General features: G+C 41.5%; 2 protein-coding genes across 2 annotated transcripts in view; one reads left to right on the forward strand and one right to left on the reverse strand.

Moving 5' to 3' along the window:
- The window catches only part of LOC106585232 (F-box/WD repeat-containing protein 8), a 60,220-nt gene that overhangs the window by 33,090 nt on the left and 10,039 nt on the right, over positions 1-17,091 (forward strand). The gene's annotated exons all lie outside the window — the stretch shown is intronic.
- LOC106585234 (calcineurin B homologous protein 3) lies at positions 231-16,857 on the reverse strand. Its single transcript, XM_014171234.2, has 8 exons — positions 16,576-16,857; positions 6,298-6,367; positions 5,240-5,320; positions 4,824-4,963; positions 4,296-4,357; positions 3,944-4,051; positions 3,248-3,295; positions 231-1,319 (listed from the first exon to the last, which is right to left on the reverse strand). Exons 1-8 carry the CDS (start codon positions 16,637-16,639, stop codon positions 1,236-1,238), a joined length of 657 nt encoding a protein of 218 aa, XP_014026709.1. The 5' UTR covers positions 16,640-16,857; the 3' UTR covers positions 231-1,235.

Below are 17,091 nucleotides of genomic sequence, written 5' to 3' on the forward strand. Positions count from 1 at the left end.
ACAATCACAGTAAGGTACTTAATTTTTACCCAGAAATGATTTGGTGTTGAGATAGAAACTGCTGCATTGGACCTTTAACTAGACATTTAAGTTGATACTGACATCCTCCATAAATTGATGGGCAACAACAGTCACATGGTCCTTTCACTTAATTTACTTCAGTGGAATTGCAGATGGCAGTCTTATCTATCTTCACAAGAAGATGGAAGCAAAACACAAGTAACTCCAAATTTTTCATCTCATAATTTCTTTATTTTTAATTAATGACTAAAACATGTGTATACATTAGTGCAAAGGCTATTACAGGTTCTTTGGATATAAAGAACAATATTCATCTAATGTATTTAAACATTTATTTTAAGGATCAATATTTTCAGCATGAGTAATACATAAAAGTGGTTATTTGTAAGTGGTCTTTGATTTAGAGGGTAGAATGGTGAGACTCCACTGAAAGGACACAGGAATAATGAAGCTTGGTGAACCTAGATAAATGAGTCTTCCGTGTATTCTGAAGCCCTGTCGGAATGCACTGTGTCCCACAGAGCCAGAATAAAAGTGACCCTGGATGCCAACACCGATCCTCTCAGTGATCCACATGGCGGGTCGTGTGAACCTCTAGGCATTCAAAATGTCTGTACTGTGATGTATACATAACGTTGACATGAGAGAGTGTGGAGGGTGGTATGAAGGGATTCATCTGGAGCACTGGAGGTGTATGTGTTTACTTTTAGCTGAAAGCATGTTAGTATTCAGTCACAGGCAAGCACTAAATACTGCAAGGACATTGCACGGCACTGAAATGGATGCAAATGTATAACCCAAACCTTAAAATATAGTTCAGCGTAGTTTGTCATTTTAAAAATGTACAACATACGGTATGTAGACAATATTGTACACTTACAGTGCCTTCAGAAAGTGTTTACACACCTTGACTTTTTCCATATTTTGTTGTGTTACAGCCTGAATTTAAAACGGATTGTTGACATTTTTGTCACTGGCCTAAACACAATACCCCATAATGTCAAAGTCTAAAGCTTGCCGCCATTGGACTCTGGAGCAGTGGAAAAGTCAAGGGGTATGAATACTTTCTGAAGACACTATATCACAGTGGATTAGGATCTCCCATCAATCATTCATAAGTTAAAAAAGGTATTTGGCTTCATCTCAGAGGAAGCCTGGAGAGATTCATTCTGTAAAAACAGCAGTACCAGATGTATTTTAAAGGAGACAGGGACTCATTTTCCACATCGCATGGTTGCAGTGTCCATGTTTAAAAAGCGAACGTGCATCCTCGTCTCAATATCGAAGGTTTTAAGAATCTGTGGGGAGAAAATGTAGGGGAATATAAGACTGATATGGCAGTATTCAATATATAAAGTATAGCAATATATTAAGACACCAAATGTCACTGTTTTAATAGCATTCTTTTGCATAACTCAAAAGTGAAATGGCACTTCCTTTTTTCAACCAATGTAACAATAGCCAATTTGAATAGCTTGTGAAATGGGGAAGTGGCAAAGAGGTTGTACACAGTGTACAAAACATTAGGAATACCTTCCTAATATTGAGTTGCACCTCCTCCTCCCCCCCCCAACCCCTCCCTTTTTCCCTCAGAACAGGCTCAATTTGTCAGGGCATGAACCCTACTTGGTGTCGAAAGCATTCCACAGGGATGCTGGCCAATGTTGACAATGCTTCCCACAGTTGTGTCAAGTTGGATGGATGTTTTTTGGGTGGTGGACCATTCTTGATACACATGGGAAACTGAGCGTGAAAAACCAAGCAGCGTTACACTTCTGGCACCTACTACCATACCCTTTTCAAAGGCACTTAAATATTTTGTCTCGCCCATTCGCCCTCTGAATGGCACACATACACTATATATACAAGAGTATGTGGACACCCCTTCAAATTAGTGGATTACGATATTTCAGCCACACCCGTTGCTGACAGGTGTATAAAATCGAGCACACTCCATAGACAAACATTGGCATTACAATGGCCTTACTGAAGAGCTCAGTGACTTTCAACATAACACCGTCAACACCGTTATAAATTTCTGCCCTGCTTGAGCTGCCCCTGTCAACTGTAAATGCTGTTGTTGTGAAATGGAAACATCTAGGAGCAACAACAGCTCAGCCGCGAAGTGGTAGGCCACACAAACTCACAGAACGGGACTGCAATGTGTGCCATTCAGAGTGCCGAAGCGCGTAGTGAGCAAAAATCGTCTGTCGTCTGTTGCAACACTCACTACCGAGTTTCAAACTGTCTCTCGAAGCAACGTCCACACAATAATTGTTTGTCGGGAACTTCGTGAAATCGGATTCCATGGCCAGTCATCCGCACAAAAGCCTAAGATTACCATACGCAATGTCAAGCGTCAGCTGGAGTGGTGTAAAGCTCGCCGCCATTGGACTCTGGAGCAGTGGAAAAGCGTTCTCTGGAGTGATGAATCACACTTCACCATCTGGCAGTCTGACGGACTGGGTTTGGCGGATGCCAGGAGAACGCTATCTGCCCCAATGCTTAGTGTCAACTGTAAAGTTTGTTGGAGGAGGAATAGTTAGTTCCAGCGAAGGGAAATCTTAACGCTACAGCATACAATGCCATTCTAGACGATTCTGTGCTTCCAACTTTGTGGCAACAGTTTGGGGAAGGCCCTTTTCAGCAGGACAATGCCCCTGTGCACAAAGCAAGGTCTATACAGACACGGTTTGTCGAGATCGGTGTGGAAGAACTTGACTGGCCTGCACAGAGCCCTGTGCAGCCCTGTGACCTCAACCCCAACCCCATCGAACACCTTTGGGATGAATTAGAACGCTGACTGCGAGCCGGGCCTAATCGCCTAACATCAGTGCCCAACCTCATTAATGCTCTTGTTCCTGAATGGAAGCAAGTCTCTGCAGCAATGTTCCAACATCTAGTGGAAAGCCTTCCCAGAAGAGTAGAGGCTGTTATAGCAGCAAAGGGGGGTACCAACTCCATATTAATGCCCATGATTTTGGAATGAGATGTTCGATGAGCAGGTGTCCACATACTTTTGGTCATGTTGTGTACACAATCCACGTCTCAAGGCTTAAAAATCCTTATTTAACCTGTCTCCTCCCCTTCATCTACACTGATTGAAGCGGATTTATCAAGTGACATCCAATAAGGGATCATACTTTTCACCTGGATTCACCTGGTTAGTCTGTCATGGTAATGTTTTGTACACTCACTGTATACTGTACTGTATACACAACCATACCTGAAGAAAGTTTTCAAAAGTGATTCCTTCATAGAATTCATCAGGTTCCTGAAAAACAAAGTAACCCAATTTAAAGGGGAAATCTACAGTTGCTACATACATTTTTACATAGGGTTACTGGAGCTTTTCAAATGTACCAGTAAACTACCAGAATTTAGGTAACTTTCAAGGTTTCTTTGGAATTGTATAAAATGACATCTAGGGCCTTTTGGGTACTTCAGATTATCACGGGTGTCTAATAATATCTGTCCCTCTGTGTGGCCTTATCACGTGTAAAATATATGAAATAATCAAATTAGATGATTTAAAATAAATATATATATATATTAGTGACAAAGCTGTACAAATTATCCGAAATACAAATCAACTTGGTGAAAATCATTGGTGTTTAATATTAATGTTTCAGCATGAAATATCCTTTTGTATTTTATTGTTCACACGTTATTGTTTGAACTGCAGTTTGCCACTTTAAGCAATAAGGCATGAGGTCCTGTGGACTATCATGAATATCAGACGGCTAAGGGTTGTTCTTAGGCACGGCACAAAGCAGTACAAAGTAGAACAGTTCTTTGCACTTAAAAATAAGGTGTGATTCACTGTAATCAATTGTGTTATCATTTTATCTTACTCGCGCACTTTATTAACACTTTGGTCTTAAGGGTACGAACATTGGTGATTAAGTGATAACCCCGTTACCATTTTGCCCCTTGTGGTGCTTGCAACTTCCAGCATGGCGGCGTCTGCAATTGCCTTTGCGGTCTCCTGCCCGATTGTGCCAGCCTTAGACAGGAGCTCTTCTACCGCCTAGAGGAAGAAAAGAGCACACCGGTCCATTCAACGTCAATGCTAAACAGACCTTCACAAAATGTACCGGGATAGGTGTGCTGACATAGGATCAGTTTTGCCTTTTTGATCATAATGAATAATATTACATGGACAAGGGGGAACCTGATTTTAGTACAGCACTCCTACTCTCAGATGCTTTGTGAATACACGCCCTGGGCCTGGAGGATTATGGTGAGGAGAGAGTAGAAAAGGGAGGCCTTACCCGTCTGTACTCCTCCAGAGTGATGGTGCCGTCACTGTCTGTGTCATGCATGTTGAACACAACTGAAGAGACACAATGAAGACGAACAAGCAAAATAGGGCATTTTTACTAACTATTTTATCCCCAAAGATAGTGTAACAGGTCTCTACTATGATTTCTATTCTATTCATCATTGAATGGGAAGGGTTCCAGGGACAGGATAGGGACCTAATGGCTCATTTCACATCATCAGGGTGGATGAGGAAGTCATGATTATGAGAATGTTTGGCTTTCTGAGCTGCATCCATGATAAGTAGGAGCAAGACAGACTGGCTGGTCTACTCCAGACCCAATCTAGACTCTACACTAGAGTATGATTAGAGAACTGAAACTATGTTATGTTTCTATCTAGAATAGCCCTTATATAAAACATGTTGCCTGCATGACTCAGTCAAGACCACATTAGCCCACTGAGCTAAAGCCTAGGCATTAGCTCTGGGCACAAACACAAGTCTCAGCAAAGTTACTCTACTCATCACCAAACCATACAGCGTAGTTTTTCCCGCCTCAGTTTCTCCCTCTCCTCCTCTGTGATGTGCATAGGTGCCGGGCGAAAGTGAGACATGACCATAAGGAACTCCTCAAAGCCAATCACCTGGACCGTACCCGCCTCATTCTGACGGAGGTTTCTAAATCAAGTAAACACAGAGAGGCATTAGCCTGGTTGAACCAGACTAACCAGTGAGGTTACCAAGGCTAGAGGTATAGAGTTACATGTATATGTGAATTCACTCAGACTGCCCTGCGTTGAACATGCTTCAAAACTAAGGCCTTTACAGCATCACTGATTACCTCATGAACAAAACTGTCCTCTGTGTAAAAACATTGTTTTAACAGTTAATGACAGTAAATACAGTATGTATTAAATGAGAGATTTCAATATTGTACTTTGGCTATATATTCACCTTTTGTCAAAGAAGGCATTAATAATTTGAGCCCGGAGTGGATTGTTATCTAGAGCAGAGATGCTCGCCAAATCCTGTCGACTGCAAAAGAAAACATGACATGAAAATATGTTAGTAACAACTATATTATCATGTGAGATGTTTACCGCCTTTTGCTAAAGGCCAAGGTTACTGTTAACAAGTATTATATTAAGGTTACTGTCAAAAAGTATCAATTACATTGGTACATCCCTCTCACTAACAGGTAGGACAAATATAGCCTCTTACAAGGCACGCCTCATATGTTAATGTACCAGAAACAACAATACCATATTAGAAATACTTGTTTAATTACAAATTTCTCCAGTAGATTCTCCAGTATTCTTATCGTAATGAACGGTATCAAGAAAATGTCCAGGATAAGTGGTCTTTGCAAGCAGGTTGGCTGCTAGGTAATGTGTTTACATATTACAGCATATCAATGACTGCCAATTTTGAAGCCTGTGTTAAGGCCTCCAGAAGTGTAAGTGTTATAAAATACCAAATGTTGCACTTACACTTCTAGAGGCCTTAACAAAGGCTACCATACAGTGACTACAGGGCAAAGGCAAATACTCAACCATTAAAGGTTTAAGACTTACTTCCACTCCACTCTGTCCCCTGTAGACATTTAATTGATGGGGTACTACTACTACATATCAATTAAATTGGTACATCACAAATGTAGCCAGAAACAACAATACCATGCACCCACTAGTGGTCAAAAGGATTTTGGCACTCCAAAAATACAGTACGGTAACGTATTCTTTGGGGTGGAATTACGAGCCATTTGAAATACAACAAAACCTTTTTTACTTTAGAGGATGTGCTTTGATTTTGTTCGACCTTGTACTCTGTGTTATTCTATTTTGTACATTCACAAATACAGTAAGTGAACTGCTACTATATTTTACGTAACATATTTTAAGGTAAATTCCAAAATACATAAAATATTTCCCGAATGCTTTTACAGTATATGAATAGATGAGATGGGTGACAGCCGATGATGTACTGTAAATATATGGTGTTGGTGACACTACCTTAGTGTCTCCTCATTCTTGCTCAGCTGTCTGAATCTCTTGTTGAGGTTGCCAATCTGCTCCAGGGAAACTGAATGGAAACAATCACAGTAGTTTGGAGGAGTAAATTAGCATTAGCAAGTTAAGACTTATTAAAGGCATAATAACTTGAGGGTATTCCATTTCTAGATACCCCACCCTTCTAGACTAGCTGGATATCTTTACCAAATATTTTTTTTTTTTTTTGCCTTTCCTTCTGGTATGTATTGGTTTTGAAACATGTAAATGACCTGTATCAATTATGAACTTAGGATTCCGGTGCAAAAGGGTACAGAACAGATAAACCTCTTCAGAAATGGGCAGAATTGTGACAACAATAGGCCTACAACACAATCAGCATAATGATAAAAAACACAATCGGCCTAATAGAAAAACAAACATACTCTAGTGAGATTATATTTGCTTTCAAAGGAAACTTTGAATTATTGACTTCTTTGTGGGCTAATGTCCGAAATAAAGGATCACAGGGGGTTATATTTCCACAACATTTGAATGTTATGGTTGCAAGATACAGTTAAAGTACCACAGATTGTGATATTTTACTTTGCGTGCAAACTTTGTGTACAATAGTGTTTATTTTGACTTCTCCTCAAAGGTGGAACGTGCTTTGCCCTCACAGTGCTTGTTGAAAGCACATAAGGGTCATTTCATGGTAACAGAATGACGGTGAGACTATTTTTCACTTTAAAAGTATGCCAAACAAAAACCATTGATTGAAAAGTTAAACAAACCATACAACCATATGCACAAGGACTACTTTTATCAATTTCTACTGCCATTTTTACAGAAACACATTTACTCAAATGACAGTGCAGATTTGCTAACATACTTAAGGTAAAATCTCCCTCAGTTTTTTATGTGACCACATTTTCTAAACATTCTGTTAAATATCTACTCCAAATTAAGACTTTTTCTGTTTGCCAAGACCCCTTTTCTATCTGTTTGACCAGAAATCAGTGCCTTATTCTACATTTTTTGTAAAATAGTTAAAATAGTTAAAGAATTTATATATGCCTTAATAAAAATAAAATGTGTGTATATATATATATATAGACTCTTAGCTTTTATTTGACACCAAATTTGATGTGCTACTATAAACTTCACATGTTAGTGCTTATGGGGCTTTTTACATGGAAATGCCCTTAACAAAATGAATGTTTGTAGTAGCAACAACGACTGAAGGTGAATGCTTCAGCAACCACACAAAACAATGCCACACACTAAACTCTTGCACAGGCATGTTTATAGACTTATGTGGGTGGTGTGTGCATGCAGCAATACAGCAATATTGCGTATTGCATTTCAGACTCTTCTGTTTTCCCTCTCAACCCTTTGAGTTGCATCTGTACTCAGCTAACCTTGACTTTGCACCGCAAGCTCATGGCTCAACTCTTAATCCATGTTTGTGAACAGAGGTATCAGTGCAACTGTTGCAACAATGTAATCACAGGAAGGATAACAGATTTGTTAGTCATGTTTTCAAGCAGATAATAGAAATCCCTGAATTGCTAAATCCTCAAGCCTCTCAGACATGGGCTTGTGTGTGGAATGACTTTAGCAAGAGACATGTTGCTATAGTAGTATCAGTATTTATCACACAAGGCCTAGACCTATATCAAATCAAATTTATTTATATAGCCCTTCATACATCAGCTGATATCTCAAAGTGCTGTACAGAAACCCAGCCTAAAACCCCAAACAGCAAGCAATGCATATGAAAGAAGCACGGTGGCTAGGAAAAACTCCCTAGGAAAAACTCCCTAGAAAGGCCAAAAACCTAGTAAGAATCCTAGAGAGCAACCATGCTATGAGGGGTGGCCAGTCCTCTTCTGGCTGTGCCGGGTGGATATTATAACAGAACATGGTCAAGATGTTAAAATGTTCATAAATGACCAGCATGGTCAAATAATACTAATGATAGTAGTTGTCGAGGGTGCAACAAGCACGTCCGGTGAACAGGTCAGGGTTCCATAGCCGCAGGCTTTTGTACATTTGCCCACTTTCAAAGAAATGATCAGTCTATAATTTTAATGGTAGGTTTATTTGAACAGTGAGAGACAGAATAACAACAACAAAAATCCAGAAAAACGCATGTCAAAAATGTTATAAAATTATTTGCATTTTAATGAGGGAAATAAGTATTTGACCCCTCTGCAAAACATGACTTACTACTTGGTGGCAAAACCCTTGTTGGCAATCACAGAGGTCAGACATTTCTTGTAGTTGGCCACCAGGTTTGCACACATCTCAGGAGGGATTTTGTCCCACTCCTCTTTGCAGATCTTCTCCAAGTCATTAAGGTTTCGAGGCTGACGTTTGGCAACTCGAACCTTCAGCTCCCTCCACAGATTTTCTATGGGATTAAGGTCTGGAGACTGGCTAGGCCACTCCAGGACCTTAATGTGCTTCTTCTTGAGCCACTCCTTTGTTGCCTTGGCCGTGTGTTTTGGGTCATTGTCATGCTGGAATACCCATCCACGACCCATTTTCAATGCCCTGGCTGAGGGAAGGAGGTTCTCACCCAAGATTTGACGGTACATGGCCCGCCCATCGTCCCTTTGATGCGGTGAAGTTGTCCTGTCCCCTTAGCAGAAAAACACCCCCAAAGCATAATGTTTCCACCTCCATGTTTGACGGTGGGGATGGTGTTCTTGGGGTCATAGGCAGCATTCCTCCTCCTCCAAACACGGCGAGTTGAGTTGATGCCAAAGAGCTCCATTTTGGTCTCATCTGACCACAACACTTTCACCCAGTTGTCCTCTGAATCATTCAGATGTTCATTGGCAAACTTCAGACGGGCATGTATATGTGCTTTCTTGAGCAGGGGGACCTTGCGGGCGCTGCAGGATTTCAGTCCTTCACGGCATAGTGTGTTACCAATTGTTTTCTTGGTGACTATGGTCCCAGCTGCCTTGAGATCATTGACAAGATCCTCCCGTGTAGTTCTGGGCTGATTCCTCACCGTTCTCATGATCATTGCAACTCCACGAGGTGAGATCTTGCATGGAGCCCCAGGCCGAGGGAGATTGACAGTTCTTTTGTGTTTCTTCCATTTGCGAATAATCGCACCAACTGTTGTCACCTTCTCACCAAGCTGCTTGGCGATGGTCTTGTAGCCCATTCCAGCCTTGTGTAGGTCTACAATCTTGTCCCTGACATCCTTGGAGAGCTCTTTGGTCTTGGCCATGGTGGAGAGTTTGGAATCTGATTGATTGATTGCTTCTGTGGACAGCTGTCTTTTATACAGGTAACAAACTGAGATTAGGAGCACTCCCTTTAAGAGTGTGCTCCTAATCTCAGCTCGTTACCTGTATAAAAGACACCTGGGAGCCAGAAATCTTTCTGATTGAGAGGGGTCAAATACTTATTTCCCTCATTAAAATGCAAATCAATTTATAACATTTTTGACATTTTTGTTGTTATTCTGTCTCTCACTGTTCAAATAAACCTACCATTAAAATTAGACTGATCATTTCTTTGTCAGTGGGCAAATGTACAAAATCAGCAGGGGATCAAATACTTTTTTCCCTCACCGTATGAGACATATGAGTGTGTCGCTCAGGTAGCAGAGAGAAACAGGGTCAGTTATTGCAGAAATTGACCCACTATGCTATTCACTTTCTGCATCTACGTCACACTGCTGAGTCTACCTTTAACGTATCATCTCTGCACTAACATCACAAGAAAGATAACTTTATTTTGATGGGTGTTTGTTTTGTTGAATTGAAAAAAGGAATCATTTAATAGAGTTGAAATGTTTACAAATTTGATGCTCTGAAATGAAAGCAACTTCCAAAAATTAACACTGATTATAGTGATATTATGTCTGATCTCACAAACAATGTGAAGTATGTATAGATAGGTGTAATGTAGCTATTGACACACAGTCATTAATGAAGCAGTTGAGACAGGCCTAGACAGAGCAAGTTTTTGGTGGTTTCAGCCCAGTTCCACTCATTTATGTTAATGTAGAATACAGTGCATTCGGAAAGAATTCAAACCCCTTTAATCATCTACACACAATACCCCATAATGACAAAGCAAAAAAAGGGATTTAGAATTTTTTGCTAACTTATAAAAAACTGAAATATCACATTTACATAAGTATTCAGACCCTTTACTCAATACTTTGTTGAAGAACCTTTGGCAGCGATTACAGCCTCGAGTCTTCTTGGGTATGACGCTACAAGCTTGGCACACCTGTATTTGGGGAGTTTCTCCCGTTCTTCTCTGCAGATCCTCTCAAGCTTTGTCAGGTTGGATGGGGAGCGTCGCTGCACAGCTATTTTCAGGTCTCTCCAGAGATGTTCGATCGGGTTCAAGTCCGAGCTCTGGCTGGGCCACTCAAGGACATTCAGAGACTTGTCCCGATGCTACTCCTGCATTGTCTTGGCTGTGTGCCTAGGGTCGTTGTCCTGTTGGAAGGTGAACCTTCGCCCCAGTCTGCGGTCCTGAGCACTCTGGAGCAGGTTTTCATCAAGGATCTCTCTGTACTTTGCTCCATTCATCTTTACCTCGATCCTGACTGGTCTCCCAGTTCCTGCCACTGAAAAACATCCCCACAGCATGATGCTGCCACCACCATCCAGGTTTCCTCCAGACGTCACGCTTGGCATTCAGGCCAAAGAGTTCAATCTTGTTTCATCAGACCAGAGAATCTTGTTTCTCATGGTCTGAGAGTCCTTTAGGTGCCTTTTGGCAAACTCCAAGAGGGCTGTCATTTGCCTTTTACTGAAGAGTGGCTTCCGTCTGGCCACTCTGCCATAAAGGCCTGATTGGTGGAGTGCTGCAGAGATGGTTGTCCTTCAGGAAGGTTCTCCCATCTCCACAGAGGAACTCTGTCACCTCTCTGACCAAGGCCCTTCTCCTCCGATTGCTCAGTTTGGCCGAGCGGCCAGCTCTAGGAAGAGTTTTGGTGGTTCCGAACTTCTTCCATTTAAGAATGATGGAAGCTACTGTGTTCTTGGGGACCTTCAATGCTGCAGACATTTTGGTACCCTTCCCCAGATCTGTGCCTCGACACAATCATGTCTCAGAGCTCTACGGACAATTCCTTCGACCTCATGGCTTGTTTGTTCTCTTACATGCACTGTCAACTGTGGGACCTTATATAGACAGGTGTGTTCCTTTCTAAATCATTTCCAATCAATTTAATTTACCACAAGTAGACCCCAATCAAGTTGAAAAAACTCAAGGATGATAAATGGAAACCGGATGCACCCTATTTCCCGAGCATTTCGATTCTCATAGCAAGGGGTCTGAATACTTATGTAAATAATAAATACATTTGCAAAAAAATTCTAAAAACCAAATTTTTATTTGTCATTATGAGGTATTGTGTGTCGATTGCTGAGGAAAATGTTTTATTTAATCAATTTTAGAATAAAGCTGTAACGTAACAAAATGTGGGAAAAGGGAAGGGGTTTGACTACTTTCTGAATGAACTGTATATGCGAATACTGTACACCCAGTGTATTTATGCAAATGAGGCACGTATAATTGTATTTATTTTAACAAACAATATTTACAAAATACCTGATTACCATTTGAAAATGTTTATATGAGTTTATTCTAAGAAAGAAAAGGAGACATTTGACAATAAATTGAATACCTGAATTCCCACCAAAATCCTTCAATCCTGATTCATTATTTGTCCGTGCCAGTAAAATGTTTTATGTGCTATAATACAGTCAATATCAAACATTATATTTTGGAGTATCTTCATCCATTGCTCAACTGTTGCATTTATTAAAATTGTTTGTAGAACATTAACAATTTTGATGACCGTTGCTACTGTGCTTGCTCAATCAGCCTAGGTGATTTTGCATTCAACAATTTTACGTTGGCCAGCCGTAGAAAGCAAAACTTAGGTATGAGTTTTTGGTTGTTGAGTCAAATAGACAATACCCATTTCAAGCTTATCTTTCTAAAAAATAAAAAGTTATTTCAGAAAATTTAGTTGGCTAACTTATTGATCCTGCTTTGTAGTATACCCCTCAGAAATTCAATAGTTATTTCTGGTTGTTTATCAAGTTAGCAGGCTAACTAGTTGATCCTGCTTTGTACAGATGTAGGATCTTAATTCGATCACCCTGTTGCAGGATGACTTTCGTGCAATGCAGGACATTTTTAAATTGTTATTGTATTTGAGGTTTAAAAAGGCTGCTGAAGTTAGAAATGTCTAATTGTAAATTACAAAAGTGATTTTCCCTCATGAATGTATATAAAAAAAATGTATCAACCCCTACAAAAATGTCCATTAATTATAATCCACATAATAATTCACATTTCCTTTTGGTGCAGGATTATTTTCCTGCTGTAGCAAACTGGATCAAATTTAAGATCCTACATCTGTAGTATACCCCTCTGGTCTTCATCTTCTGCTTTGGCTAATGAACTGAAGCAATGTCTTAGCTCGATGGTAAAGGCTTTCTTTATCTCAGGCAAGGTGTTGCTTGTTGATGTTGAATATTTTCCACCCTTGTTTTACAGCATGCGTGGCTCACAGCTTCCACCAGGTAGTGGTTGCTGTTGACATCTGCCACATGGTGGACCTTGACATCCTATAGAGACCTTTGGCAAGTCTCGTTGACAATGATGTGGTCGATTTGGTTGACAGTGTTACCATCTGGGGTTCTTCATGTTAATTTATGGATGTATTTGTGAGGGAAGAGTGTGCCACCAATCACACAGCTGTTATTGAGGAAGAAGTCGGCAAGCCTTTCACCGTTGTTATTGACGGTCCCACAGCCGTGTTGCCCCATGGCCTGTTCATAGTCTGTGTTATCGGCTCCAACCTTCGCATTCATATCTCCAGTTATCAGGAATACATTGTAATGTGGGACATTGGATACTGCTTGCAGTAGATGCTCATACCAGTCATCCTTGTCCTCTTCCTCTGTCTCGTTGGTGGGGGCATAGCACTGCAGGATGGTGACCTTGCAGTTGAATATTGCTCTGATAAGCTGGTCACTGATGGGTTCCCATTCCAAGAGAGATTTGGCAGTTGTTTTGCTAACAATGAGAGCTAAACCACTGGAGTGGGCATTGTCCTTTCCTGAGAAGAGAATTGTTGAGCCATCACTTGTCACCTTGCGTCTTTAACCATTCCATCCTTAACCGAAACCACACCTGTATAGCTTTCAGGATCACGGAAAAACACAAGCTTTCCCACAAATGCCAAGAAAACAGCACTCAGGGAAGACACGGTTATAAACTTCAGTTCAAATACTTGCATACCATTCAGCTGCATAATGCGCGTCACGTTTCTTCACCATTATCTTACTTTAGGAGTTATCTCACACTGGATAACCAACCAACCAAGTTATTACAATCTAAACATTTTGTGTTTAACATTGGAAATCAGAGTATTGTTTTATGTCTTGATTGACCTCTCTCACCCTTCTACAGAGGGAGGAGGAAGCACAGTTCTCCCATTTATAACAGAAGCCAGCTGATGAGAATGAACAGATCAATGTTCCAAGCACAACAAATGTTGCTGCAACAGACCAAATCTGCACAATATCATCCTATCACAAAAGACTAATTATCCCACTTTTTAAAAACATATATATTTTTTTTACCCTTGTCACTTCCAAAATAGTGTGATATTAGACTTTCAATGTATTTGAGTTACATAATTTACAGTAATACTGCACCCTGAATCTTCACAAATTCTACTTTTCTTATTTTCCCTATCAATAGGTTATTCACCATACATGGCACCATATTGGCAAGTAGCATGACATTCTATTCAACTTGTTAAATAAACAGTTGTCCATCTGTCCTTTTAAGCTTTTTGGAAGGAGTAGCCTACCACTCTTAGATTTTCAATGGAATGACAGTAGGACAATCCAACTATTGTCTATTCATGTGAAAACAGCTGGTATACAGTGTCTTATTCTATGCTCTTCAGAAGACTCACTACAAAGTAATGTGACAAAGCAATTCTTAATTCCAGTTTGAACTATGAAATTGAGGCATTTATGCTATTTGTCCCTTCATCTAAGGGTAGGCTATTTATTTTCCTGACACAAGATCGAATGAGTTTTTTTGTGTGCATTTGATAATAATCCAATAGAAACAGTGTAATCAATAAGTGCATCGAGGACGTCGTCCCCACTGTGACTGTACAAACATACCCCAACCAGAGGCCATGGATTACAGGCAACATTCGCACTGAGCTAAAAGGTAGAGCTGCCGCTTTCAAGGTGCGGGACTCTAACCCGGAAGCTTATAAGAAATCCTGCTATGCCCTCCGACGAACCATCAAACAGGCAAAGCGCCAATACAGGGCTAAGATTGAATCATACTACACCGGCTCCGACGCTCGTCTTATGTGGCAGGGCTTGCAAACAATTACAGACTACAAAGGGAAGCACAGCCGCGAGCTGCCCAGTGACACGAGCCTACCAGACGAGCTAAATCACTTCTGTGCTCGCTTCGAGGCAAGCAACACTGAGGCATGCATGAGAGCATCAGCTGTTCCGGATGACTGTGTGATCACGTAGCCGATGTGAGTAAGACCTTTAAACAGGTCAACATTTACAAGGCCACAGGGCCAGACAGATTACCAGGACGTGTGCTCCGGGCATGTGCTGACCAACTGGCAGGTGTCTTCACTGACATTTTCAACATGTCCCTGATTGAGTCTGTAATACCAACATGTTTCAAGCAGACCACCATAGTCCCTGTGCCCAAGAACACTAAGGTAACCTGCCTAAATGACTACAGACCCGTAGCACTCACGTCTGTAGCCATGAAGTGCTTTGAAAGGCTGGTAATGGCTCACATCAACACCATTATCCCAGAAGCCCTAGACTCACTCCAATTTGGATAACGCCCAAACAGATCCACAGATGATGCAATCACTATTGCACTCCACACTGCCCTTTCCCACCTGGACAAAAGGAACACCTATGTGAGAATGCTATTCATTGACTAAAGCTCAGCGTTCAACACCATAGTACCCGCAAAGCTCATCACTAAGCTAAGGACCCTGGGATGAAACATCTCCCTCTGCAACTGGATCCTGGACTTCCTGATGGGCCGCCCCCAGGTGGTGAGGGTAGGTAGCAACACATCTGCCACGCTGATCCTCAACACAGGGGCCCCTCAGGGGTGCGTGCTCAGTCCCCTCCTGTACTCCCTATTCACCCACGACTGCGTGGCCAGGTACGACTCCAACACCATCATTAAGTTTGCAAACGACACAACAGTGGTAGGCCTGATCACCGACAAGACAGCCTATAGGGAGGTAGGTCAAAAATAGGTCAGAGACCTGGCTGGGTGGTGCCAGAATAACAACCTATCCCTCAACGTAACGAAGACTAAGGAGATGATAGTGGACTACAGGAAAAGGAGGACCGAGCATGCCCCCATTCTCATCAACAGGGCTGTAGTGGAGCAGGTTCAGAGTTCAAGTTCCTTAGTGTCCACATCACCAACAAACTAGAATGGTCCAAACACACCAAGACAGTCGTAAAGAGGGCATGACAAAGCCTATTCCCCCTCAGGAAACTAAAAAGATTTGGCATGGGTCCTCAGATCCTCAAAAGGTTCTTCAGCTGCAACATCGAGAGCATCCAGACTGGTTGCATCACTGCCTGGTATGGCAACTGCTTGGCCTCTGACCGCAAGGCACTACAAAGAGTAGTGCATACAGCCCAGTAAATCACTGGTGCTAAGCTGCCTGCCACCCTGGACCTCTACACCAGGCGGTGTCAGAGGACCCCACCCACCCCAGTCATAGACTGTTCTCTCTACTACTGCATGGCAAGCGGTACCGGAGCGCCAAGTCTTCGACCAAAAGGCTTCTCAAAAGCTTTTACCCCCAAGCCATAAGACTCCTGAACAGGTAATCAAACGGCTACCTGAACTATCTGCATTGTGTGTCCCCACCAACCCCTCTTTTAGGCTGCTGCTATTCTCTGTTTATCATATATGCATAGTCACTTTAGCCATACCTACATGTACATACTACCTCAATTAGCCCGACTAACCAGTGCTTTTATATAGCCTCGCTAATGTTATTCACTGTCTTTTTACTGCTGTTTTTTTTATTTCCTTCTCTATTGTTCACCTACATCCTATTTCTTACCTAAAAATTGCACTGGTTAGGGCTTGTAAGTAAGCGTTTCACTGTAAGTCTACACCTGTTGTATTCGGCGCACGTGACAAATAAAGTTTGATTTGAATAACACATTATAGTTTGAGCATAATATAGCCCAGGCTACTTACATCCAGTTCGATCAGCCAGATCTTGGAACTCATGTTCAGTGCGCGCAGACTGCGAGGCTCCCATTGCGGTTATTCCCAAAAGAGCGACACTTGCGCATTGAAATTCTTACAAGAGTGTACTACGGTCTTTGCCGCAGGTGAATCTACGAGTTATGTGGACTTTTCGCACTCCTACTGTACTGTGCTCCCTACCAACTAGCGATTCCCTCTGCTGTCATAAAGAAGTTAGTAACACATGCACTCTTTATTATGGTCTGTCGGAAGGGACGCTTTGCTGTTATCCCCAAGGTCCTAATCTCCCGTGGGCAGATTCTGCGTGTAGTTGACCAATAGATTTTACTTCTGGGATTACAAAGGTCCTGAACAAGCTTGATACACGTTTCTCCAGAAGTGAATGCAGAATGAATTCAATGAATTGTCCTTAAAGAAATTTGGAACATACATTTAGAACATGAACCAACAGTCATTAATAGCAACTGCAGCACAATTTGCATTTCATCAGAACGTTACTTTGTC

The sequence above is a fragment of the Salmo salar genome, chromosome ssa24, assembly GCF_905237065.1.
Source record: "Salmo salar chromosome ssa24, Ssal_v3.1, whole genome shotgun sequence".
NCBI classification, from domain to species: Eukaryota; Metazoa; Chordata; class Actinopteri; order Salmoniformes; family Salmonidae; genus Salmo; species Salmo salar.